Source organism: Coregonus lavaretus, assembly GCF_964263955.1.
Source record: "Coregonus lavaretus genome assembly, chromosome: 1".
Lineage (NCBI taxonomy): Eukaryota > Metazoa > Chordata > Actinopteri > Salmoniformes > Salmonidae > Coregonus > Coregonus lavaretus.
The window spans coordinates 82471737-82482704 of NC_139988.1; the positions used below are offsets into that span (position 1 = coordinate 82471737).

The window sequence follows — 10968 nt, forward strand, 5'->3', positions numbered from 1 at the left end:
GTTGTGGTTTGGCCACTTTTATTTTGAAGTACATTTCGTGAACCGGAAATAAAATACCATCAGAATTTGAAAGTATTTTTATTTAGAATTCGAAAGAAATCGCACGTGGTAAATAGGAGTGCAGAAACGAGGTAGCTACAATAACAACTAACTTTACAATAATAATGTTTTAGCTATATCGCTCCTATGTTGTGTTTTTAAATCTACAGAAGAATGGCCCGAGTAATGTAGTAGCGAATAACTACTGTTGTCAAAGCTGGACGTTTATAAGCTAGCAGCTGGCTAGAAAGATGGCGGAAGTGGACGCTGATGTGGAGCGTGAATATAATCAGGGGGAATCAAGGAGAATAGGAATATTGTCCAAAACAATAGAAAACGGAGCATACAGTGATGAGAATGCCACTAATTATCTTGTAGGAGTACGTTTTATTAATGAGGAGCAGCTGACTGGAATACCAATTTTGAAGAAACCATTTGAGATATCCAAAGTGGTGTGTAAAGTGAATGCTGTGAGCTTTACGAGAGGCATTTGATTTTTTGTTATTTTGAGGCTCAGAAGGAACGTGTTTTGCGTCAAACCCGATTTGAGAAGTTTGATGTGTCTCTTCGGAACAGGGCACCCCTCAAGGGAGTAATATCTGGCGTTGTTGCAGAGTGGTTGATGATCGTCGGATGAATCGTGTGGTGAATGAAGAAAAAGTGAAGTCTGTTTTTTTTTTTTGATATGGCGTCTCTCCCTACTCAAGTGCAGTTGGGATATATAAACTACAAAGTCAGAGCATTTGTTCCTAGACCAATGCTGTGTGACCACTGTAAAGCTTTTGGACATGTTTCAAGTGTTTGCAGAAAGGAGAAGCCGAGATGTCCAAGTTGTGGAAAAGAACATATGTGGTTTTAAAAGTGATGAAAATGTGACATGTTGGAATTGTGGTGGGAAAAATGAAGCCACGTCTTTGAAATGCCCAATGTGGGTGAAAGAGAATGAGGTGGCCTAAGTCAGGGCTGTCCAGAGCATTTCAAATGCAGCGGCTGTTAAAAGGGTTGTTTGAGTGGTGCTCCTTAGTCCATGGTGGTGGATAGGCCTTCACTGAAGGCTGCAGGGGTTGCCGTTCAACAGCAGGACTAAGAAATGTTAAAGCTTAAGAAGGAGGCCTTTATAGCTATGGTGATTAATGGCACTGCCAAGGTGGAGAGGAAGTCCAGGAAAATACACTACCGGCCAAACGTTTTAGAACACCTACTCATTCAAGGGTTTTTCTTACTTTTTACTATTTTCTACATTGTAGAATAATAGTGAAGACATCAAAACTATGAAATAACACATATGGAATCATGTAGTAACCAAAAAAGTGTTAAACAAATCAAAATATATTTTATATTTGAGATTCCTTTGCCTTGATGACAGCTTTGCACACTCTTGGCATTCTCTCAACCAGCTTCATGAGGTAGTCACCTGGAATGCATTTCAATTAACAGCTGTGCCTTAAAAGTTAATTTGTGGAACTTCTTTCCTTCTTAGTGTGTTTGAGACAATCAGTTGTGTTGTGACAAGGTATACAGAAGATAGCTCTATTTGGTAAAAGGCCAAGTCCATATTATGGCAAGAACAGCTCCAATAAGCAAAGAGAAACGACAGTCCATCATTACTTTAAGACATGAAGGTCAGTCAATCCGGAACATTTCAAGGACTTTGAAAGTTTCTTCAAGTGCAGTCGCTAAAACCATGAAGCGCTATGATGAAACTGGCTCTCATGAGGACCACCACAGGAATGGAAGACCCAGAGTTACCTCTGCTGCAGAGGATCAGTTCATTAGAGGTACCAGCCTCAGAAATTGTAGCCCAAATAAATGCTTCACAGCGTTTAAGTAACAGACACATCTCAACATCAACTGTTCAGAGGAGACTGTGAATCAGGCCTTCATGATCGAATTACTGCAAAGAAACCACTGCAAAGAAGAGACTTGCTTGGGCCAAGAAACACGAGCAATGGACATTAGACCGGTGGAAATTTGTCCTTTGGTCTGGAGTCCAAATTTGAGATTTTTAGTTCCAACCGCCGTGTCATTGTGAGACGCGGTGTGGGTAAACGGATGATCTCTGCATGTGTATTTCCCACCGTAAAGCATGGAGGAGGTGTTATGGTGTGGGGGTGCTTTGCTGGTGACACTGTCAGTGATTTATTTAGAATTCAAGGCACACTTAACCAGCATGGCTACCACAGCATTCTGCAGCGATACGCCGTCCCATCTGGTTTGGGCTTAGTGGGACTATCATTTGTTTTTCAACAGGACAATGACCCAACACACCTCCAGGCTGTGTAAGGGCTATTTTACCAAGAAGGAGATTGATGGAGTGCTGCATCAGATGACCTACATTTTACATTTACATTTTTGTCATTTAGCAGACGCTCTTATCCAGAGCGACTTACAGTTAGTGAATACATTTTTTTTTTTATACTGGCCCCCCGTGGGAATCGAACCCACAACCCTGGCGTTGCAAACGCCATGCTCTATCAACTGAGCTACATCCCTACATCCCTGCCGGCCATTCCCTCCCCTACCCTGGACGACGCTGGGCCAATTGTGCGCCGCCCATGAGTCCTGGCCTCCACATCCCCCGACCTCAACCCAATTGAGATGGTTTGGGATGAGTCGGACTGCAGAGTAAAGGAAAAGCAGCCAACAAGTGCTCAGCATATGTGGGAACTCCTTCAAGACTATTGGAAAAGCATTTCAGGTGAAGCTGGTTGAGAGAATGCCAAGAGTGTGAAAAGCTGTCATCAAGGCAAAGGGTGGCTATTTGAAGAATAGCACTTTTTTGGTTACTACATGATTCCAAATGTGTTATTTAATAGTTTTGATGTCTTCACTATTATTCTACAATGTAGAAAACAGTAAAATAAAGAAAAACCCTTGAATGAGTAGGTGTTCTAAAACTTTTGACCGGTAGTGTATATATCGTTGTGGATGCGGCGGAACGGTTCCTGGAACTGAAAGACTTCTTGGCGGAGGAGTTGCATAGAGTATTGTCACAAGCTGTATCACCCTCTCAGGTCATAGAGCCTGAGATGGGAGATAGGGAGATTTGAAGGAACGACAGTGTTTTTTTTGGTTTTGTCAATGTTTTTTTACTGTTTTATTTTGGCTGGATTAAGTTAGTTTTCCCTATCACGTATGGGTTTTATTTTACCTTGTTTTTTTTTACCTATCCTGTCCAGTTGGTGGCAGCAATACACCTTTTTGGGTTGTAGTCTGCCATAAAATTCACAGAAGAAGAATGTTGTAACTTGATGTTTACTGTTAATGTCTTGGTCTTCCTTACCACTGTCTTTTCTCCTGCATGTTCCCAGGGTGCACAGGGCTGGAGGAACTCCTGGGCATCGAGCCTGCATTCAGTGAGTTCCAGGAGACCCTCTTCAGCCAAGCCTCAGCGGGCCTGGAGCATGGTGTCCAGTCCAAGGAGGTCAACGAGAAACTGGATGCAGGCATCTCACTGTTTCTCACACGGCTGTCCCCATACTTCCTGCTCAAGCCTGCCCAGAAGTGCAGAGAGTGGCTTGTACACAGGTACCCCACCCCCTCATAGTCTACCTACACTGTCCCCCTATCCATTATTGATATGTTTACATTTGATGGATAACTTGTCGGAGGTGTTGTATTTAGTACTTCTGAGAACTGAAGTTGTCTCACTGCTATGCATGCTTAACGTAAAAACTGAAAATAGCTTGATATTTTGTCTATTGGTATTTCTTTCCTGTAATCCTCACATCCACTGATAAACTTGCCTGTGCCGTGCCCTATTACGAGACTAGTGTTTGTCAGAGTCATTCAGCTCATCAAGTAAAGGGCCCCACTAACTGATGGAATTGGCTGCAGGGGCTTCAGGTAATTGTTATAGAAGCTATGATTTATGAACATAACAACTATTGGAAGTTGACAGATTTGTTGTTATTTTTGATTACATAATCAGCATGTCATCAATGGTCCTGTATGGCTCAGTTGATAGAGCATGGTGCTTGCAACGTCAGGATTGTGGGCTCGATTCCCGGGACCACCCTTGCGTAAAATTTACAGTTGAAGTCGGAAGTTTACATACACCTTAGCCAAATACATTTAAACTATGTTTTTCAACAATTCCTGACATTTAATCCTAGTAAAATTTCCCTGTCTTACGTCAGTTAGGATCACCACTTTATTTTAAGAATGTGAATTGTCAGAATAATAGTAGAGAGTGATTTATTTCAGCTTTGATTTATTTCATCACATTCCCAGTGGGTCAGAAGTTTATATACACTCAATTAGTATTTGGTAGCATTGTCTTTAAATTGCTTAACTTGGGTCAAACAATTTCGGGTAGCCTTCCACTAGCTTCCCACAATAAGTTGGGTGAATTTTGGCCCATTCCTCCTGACAGAGCTGGTGTAACTGAGTCAGGTTTGTAGGCCTCCTTGCTAGCACACGCTTTTTCAGTTCTGCCCACACATTTTCTATAGGATTGAGGTCATGGCTTTGTGATGGCCACTCCAATACCTTGACTTTGTTGTCCTTAAGCCATTTTGCCACAACTTTGGAAGTATGCTTGGGGTCATTGTCCATTTGGAAGACCCATTTGCGACCAAGCTTTAACTTCCTGACTGATGTCTTGAGATGTTGCTTCAATATATCCACCAAATCTTCCTTCCTCATGATGCCATCTATTTTGTGAAGTGCACCAGTCCCTCCTGCAGCAAAGCACCCCCACAGCATGATGCTGCTACCCCCGTGCTTCACGGTTGGGATGGTGGGGCGGCAGGTAGCTTAGTGGTTAAGAGCGTTGTGCCAGTAACCGAAAGGTCGCTGGTTCTAATCCCCGAGCCGACTAGGTGAAAAATCTGTCTGTGCCCTTGAGCAAGGAACTTAACCCTAATTGCTCCTGTAAGTCGCTCTGGATGAGAGCGTCTGCTAAATCACTAAAAATGTAAATGTAAAAATCTGTTCTTCGGCTTGCAAGCTACCCCCTTTTTCCTCCAAACATAACGATGGTCATTATAGCCAAACAGTTCTATTTTTGTTTCATCAGACCAGAGGACATTTCTCCAAAAAGTACGATCTTTGTCCCCATGTGCAGTTGCAAACCGTAGTCTGGCTTTTTTATGGCGGTTTTGGAGCAGTGGCTTCTTCCTTGTTGAGCGGCCTTTCAGGTTACGTCGATATAGGACTCGTTTTACTGTGGATATAGATACTTTTGTACCTGTTTCCTTCAGCATCTTCACAAGGTCCTTTGCTTTTGTTCTGGAAGAGGGCGCTGTGTCCTAACAGAGGGTGACTCTCATCCTTTATTTATTTAACCTTTATTTAACGAGGCAAGTCAGTTAAGAACAAATTCTTATTTACAATGACAGCCTACACCGGCCAAACACGGACGTCGCTGGGCCAATTGTGCGTCGCCCTATGGGACTCCCAGTCACGGCCGGTTGTGATACAGCCTGGAATCGAACCAGGGGGTCTGTAGTGACGCCTCAAGCACTGAGATGCAGTGCCTTAGACCGCTGCGCCACTCGGGAGCCCAAATCCTGGAGCTGCTGCAGCATAAGTAGTTGCAGAGTCTTCAGATGCTGTTTCCTGCTCTCTTCAGCCTCCTCTCTTAGGTTCAAACAGCAACACTGTCTCTCAGTGCCTTGGCCTGAGCTAGGCCAACCATGTGTCCAATTACCTACACTAGCATACCATTTAGAATACTACGATGGATGTTGGGACGTAGACCAAGTGATGTTCCTGTCTGGCCGCTCAGGTGTCTGGAGACGTCCACCGTGGAGCAAGGCGACCTAGAGTACACCAAGCAGCTCATCCTCAGCGGTCTTCTCAACGTCTGCCAGAAGCTCTCCCCCGACAGAGACCCGTCAGCAAAGGTGAGGAGACAGACCCTGTTTTAGCCCAGGAGCACCCCCCCAGGCTTTTAGGGTGTGTGTGTCTGTGACTGACTATGTTTGTCCTCCACACACAGATGTTCTGGATGAGTTCAACGTGGAGCTTGTGGTGCAGTGTGTGAGGGTGTCCGACATGCCCCAGACCCACCATCATGCCCTGCTCCTTCTGGCATCTTCCCTGTGAGTACTGTACACAGTCATCACACAACCTTCACAGAACCATCTCTCAGAAATCACAGAACCATTACATTTTAGTCATTTAGCAGACGCTCTTATCCAGAGCGACTTACAGTAGTGAGTGCATACATTTTTCATACTTGTCCCCGTGGGAATCGAACCCGCAACCATCTCTCAGCCATCACAGAACCAGTCTCTCAACCATAACAGAACCATTTCTCAGCCATTAGAAACCTTTTTCCAGTCTAAAGTGTGCTCCCAATTACTTTTGACCCCCCCCCCCCCCAATCCTTTTCCAGGAGAAAGTCCTGCACAACATTAAGCCCATCTACACGTTCATGGGTGCCAACATCATGCGTCTGGACGACACCTACAGCTTTCAGGTCATCAACAAGAGTCCTGACGGTCATCCCTGCCCTCATCAAGGTGAGTCAACCAACTAGCGGTCAGTGATGGAGAATAGCTACGACCTGTCCATTGTCTCACTTCCACTCATCTAATAAACTATGAATATTAATAATATGTCATGTGGAGTTTTGGTTGGCATGATATGTGTGTGGTAAATGCCAATCAAAAACAAATGTCTTCTGCATTCTCGTAAACCCCCCCAGTTGATAATGTTAGCTTCTGGGACAAGGAAGGATGCTAGATCAAACTAGAGATCCAAAGCTGAGGGTCGCGTTCAGTGGCTCTTGGTTATTTCAGCTCTAGGACATTCATCACAGGTGATATGACATCAAATGTTGTCAGTTTCTTGAAGGATGTTTTTTTGTGTGTTTTGTGTGCAACCTGCACACTGGTTTGGCGTGGTTGCTGAGTTTCTCTTTACTTTCCATTAAAATGTCTGTACTGTTATGCTTGTCTCTAGGCCAATGAGAGTGGCGACGGCGAGTCAACCACTCACATGGTGGCAGTGGTGACGCGCCTCGTGCACGTGTTCGCCGACGCACTGCCCCATGTGCCCGAGCACCGCCGCCTGCCCATCCTGTCCCAGCTGGTGACCACCGTGGGGCCCGCCTGCTTCCTCTGGGTCCTACTGCTGCTCCCGTTCAAGCAGCACTCCACAGACGAGGTAGGCCATGAGAAAAGCCTGACTGAAATAACTGACTGAAATATCAACACAATGGAATATACCACTTCTAAAGTGTTCATAGGTAGGTCTATGACCTCTATTGACAAGTGTCTTTGGAGTTTGCAATCATTTTTTACTCAATCTTAAGGAAATGCTTTAAGCTGCCATTGTTTGTCTGTCTCTTCTCAGGATGCTAGGTTGGCGAGGGATGTGGAGTTCTGGATCTAAGTGTGCTGTGAGTTTGAGGTGGAGGATCAGTTCACCTCTCTCATCAAGATCCTGAAGTATGGAGCTGCCCCGCAACAAAGAGGACGGTGAGAAACTCAACAAACCTGCGATGCATTTTGTCTCCGTTGTGAAGGCCATTCCAAAAAGGATAGGAGTGCTGTGTGGATCTGAATAACGCTGACATCAAGACAGGTGCTCTTTGGGAACCAGGTTTTTTACACCATACTCCATTGATGTTTTATACAGGACCTGTGAAGAGGCATAAACAGATCTGGTAAACACCTTGTCAACTATTGGCAAGACGGCATAAACAGATCTGGTAAACACCTTGTCAACTATTGGCAAGACGGCATAAACAGATCTGGTAAACACCTTGTCAACTATTGACAAGACGGCATAAACAGATCTGTTAAAAGGCTATGTAACTGTATGATCTGGGGCTAACTCAAGTTGAATGTTTAATGTCGTGTGTGTGTGTGTGTGTGTGTTCCAGGTGGCTGAGTGCGGCGACATCGTGGAGGATTCTCTGCAGAAACTACAGCAAAGGTGAGGCTCATTTAGACTAACAAAACGTATGTGTCGTGCAAGGAATTGGTGATTTGAAATGGTGTTTTCAATTTGTTTGATGGTACAATAAAAAAACACATCTTATAAGAGATCCCTATAACACATTTTTGTTCTGATGTCTAGTCTTCTGGAGGAGATCCATGCTACATCCACACTGTGGCTCCCTGTGTGGAGGAGAACACTGACAAACCAACTGCCAAGTTCTGTAGAGCCCTGCTCAATAAGGCTTACAATGTCCTGGACAAAGTAAGTCTGCCTCAGAAATGGAGAGACTTGTTCTCTACTCAGTCATAGAAAATAAAGCTAACCAAGGTTGTGACAATATTTAAGAAAAACCTGTGAAGCGGAGGACCATGGGGCTGCTCAACAGCAAGCTGCAGCAGAGCACCCAGTGGCAGGAGGAAGAAATTCTGTGTGGGTGGGTTTTGCATAGTTGGGGGTAGTCCTGAACTTTGACCTCTCACCCCAGGTGACAGTGCTTCTGGACCTGACCGGTGACCTGCTGGCCATCGTTGGCCAGGGATCACGGCAAGGTCATGGAAGAGGAGGAGAAGGCCATCAACAGGCAGACGGCCCTCTACAGCCTCAAGCTGCTGTGCCGCAGTTTTGGCTCGGACCATCAGGAGTCTTGTACCGGTGCTGAACCGGGCCGTGGAGATAATGGTGTCACCGGAGGAGGAGAAGAACGTGATTGGCAGTGGCCTGCTGTGTATGGCTGAGGTGGCCAGCACTCTGAAGGCCCTCGCCATCCCACAACTACCCAGGTACACAGACTACATTTCTGTGTTTACAGTAGATACAGGCAGCATAGTTCACAGACCAATGCATTTGGTAGCTCAATTACTCATATTTTTCTACAAACACTTGGATAGAACTTTGTCAGGTTTTGACCCCAAAATATTGACACATAATACACCCTAGGTATACTAGTTACTGTTGGTGTCTACTCTCCCATACACAAACATAATCTGTTTTTTAACATGCGTCTAAGGGAACATGTTATACTGAAATGATATGCCGGTGTAACAGTGTAATGTGTCCCCCAGGTGGCTCGACTGACGCGGGTGGCAGAGAAGGCCACCACCACCCCACAGCTGGCCGTGTGACTGGCCTCCCTCAGGACCACCGTGGCCACCAAGGTTCCCCCCCAGGGTCCTGCTGCCGAACCTCACCAAGTGCTACAGCAAGATGGTGGACTCCAAACAGGCATGTGGTGCCTAACTTGCAGTAGCCTGTGTGATATGTAAGAATGGAGTAAATAAATAATGGCTAACATGTTCACACTGTGTGGTCATGTATTGAATTGGTGCAATTATGAGTGTGCCTCCTCCAGCTTGGTCCCCTGATGGGCATCTTGAAAGAGAACATTGGTCACATGGAGAAGGATCAGCCGACCTCCCACCAATCAGAGCTCACCTCCTTCTTCCTGATTTATTTGCACTTCCGGGCCCAACACTGCTAGGTCTGTCTCTCTGTCCCATGAATTGTCCCATGAATTGATGACCGTTTGTCCGAAAGACACTCGCTTTGTTTTTGACTGCTGTGTTTGTTTTGTAGGGTAGAAGACTAAGGAGATTGAGGGCTATGTGATTGACTGTCTCTTGGCCTTGGTCATGAAGCTGTCTGTCTCCTGGCATTGGTCCTCTGTAGCTCAATTGGTAGAGCAAGGGTAGTGGGTTCGATCCCCGGGACCACCCATACGTAAAAATGTATGCACAAATGACTGTAAGTCGCTTTGGATAAAAGCGTCTGCTAAATGGCATATTATTATAATTCTATTAAGTCACCTTCAGGCCGCTGTTCTTCAAAATTAGAGGCCTTATGATCCCAACTACCTTAGTTGTTATGTATGCTCCATGTTTTTTCTTTCACAGTAAGCTGATTCCCAACAGCCATAGCTCACAGTGTAACTGCTACTTTTATTTCCTAGAGCCATGATTATAAACTCTGTTTGTTTCCGATGCAGATCTTTGATTGGGGCAAGACGGAGAGCGCACCCAAGGACCGCCTGCTGACCTTCTACTGCCTGTCGGACAGCATCGCATCGCATTTTGTCTGTTACAGAGAGTATTGGAGATGGATGCCCATGTAATTCGCCATGAATTTATTTATGTGGATGAGGTTGGCTTCAACCTCACCAAAACCAGGCGCCGCGGAAGAAATGTAATAGGACAGAGGGCAATTACCAATGTCCCTGGACAGCGTGGGGGTAATATAACTATGTGTGCTGCCATCACTCAAAACGGGGTCCTCCATCACAATGCCACACTGGGTCCGTACAACACCGGCCATATGCTCACTTTTCTGGATGCAATTTACACAATGCTTGTCCCTGATCCAGATCAGGAGCCTGCTAGATTTGTGGTGATATGGGACGATGTTAGTTTTAACCGGGCTGTTCTGGTCCAAAACTGGTTTGCCACCCATCCACAATTTGTAGTTTTGTACCTACCCCCATATTCACCTTTTCTAAATCCCATAAAGGAATTCTTCTCAACCTGGTGCTGGAAAGTGTATGATCGCCAACCCTATGCCCGCATGCCGCTTCTCCAGGCAATGGAGGACGCATGTGGGGACATAGAGGTTGCCTCTGTCCAAGGTTGGATACGCCATGCTAGGAGATACTTCCCTCGATGTTTGGCAAGAGAGAACTTATCTTGTGATGTGGACGAATTCTAAAGAATATACTTTTGGTTTACATATGTTTATGGTTTTGTTGTATGCTACTGTATACAACAGTAATGTTTGGCCTAATAAATATTTTCTGATTCTACATTGCATTGGTGTTTACAGTGTACTTGTTACCCCTCTCAGCAGATTACTTTCACTGTAGAACATTTTATTGAAATGTAGATATAAGCCTATGAAAGACCAAAGAGCTTTAGATTTAGAACAACAGTGTTTACAAGGTATATCCAAAAATGTACTATTATGAAAGAAGTGTTTGCCATTTGATGCAAATGCTTCATTCTGACATGTGTTTAGGGAATTTTGAATGCAGTTTTACATTTTGAAGGA

General features: G+C 44.9%; 1 protein-coding gene across 4 annotated transcripts; it reads left to right on the plus strand.

Annotated features, from left to right (window-relative positions):
• Positions 1-74: 74 nt before the first annotated feature.
• LOC311130029 (HEAT repeat-containing protein 1-like) lies at positions 75-10728 on the plus strand. 4 transcript variants are annotated; one of them, XM_084162640.1, is made up of 12 exons: positions 85-131; positions 3351-3567; positions 5771-5888; positions 5984-6086; positions 6383-6509; positions 6952-7155; positions 7345-7469; positions 7877-7929; positions 8074-8196; positions 8420-8714; positions 8997-9193; positions 9917-10728. In XM_084162640.1, the coding sequence occupies exons 4-7, from the start codon at positions 6040-6042 to the stop codon at positions 7381-7383; spliced, it is 417 nt and encodes a 138-aa protein (XP_084018766.1). In that variant the 5' UTR covers positions 85-131; positions 3351-3567; positions 5771-5888; positions 5984-6039; the 3' UTR covers positions 7384-7469; positions 7877-7929; positions 8074-8196; positions 8420-8714; positions 8997-9193; positions 9917-10728. The 4 variants fall into 4 exon arrangements, with proteins under 4 accessions (XP_084018765.1, XP_084018766.1, XP_084018768.1 ...); XM_084162641.1 differs by lacking the exon at positions 85-131 and adding an exon at positions 324-491; XM_084162639.1 differs by having other exon boundaries at positions 75-131; positions 8997-10724.
• The last annotated feature ends 240 nt before the right edge of the window (positions 10729-10968 follow it).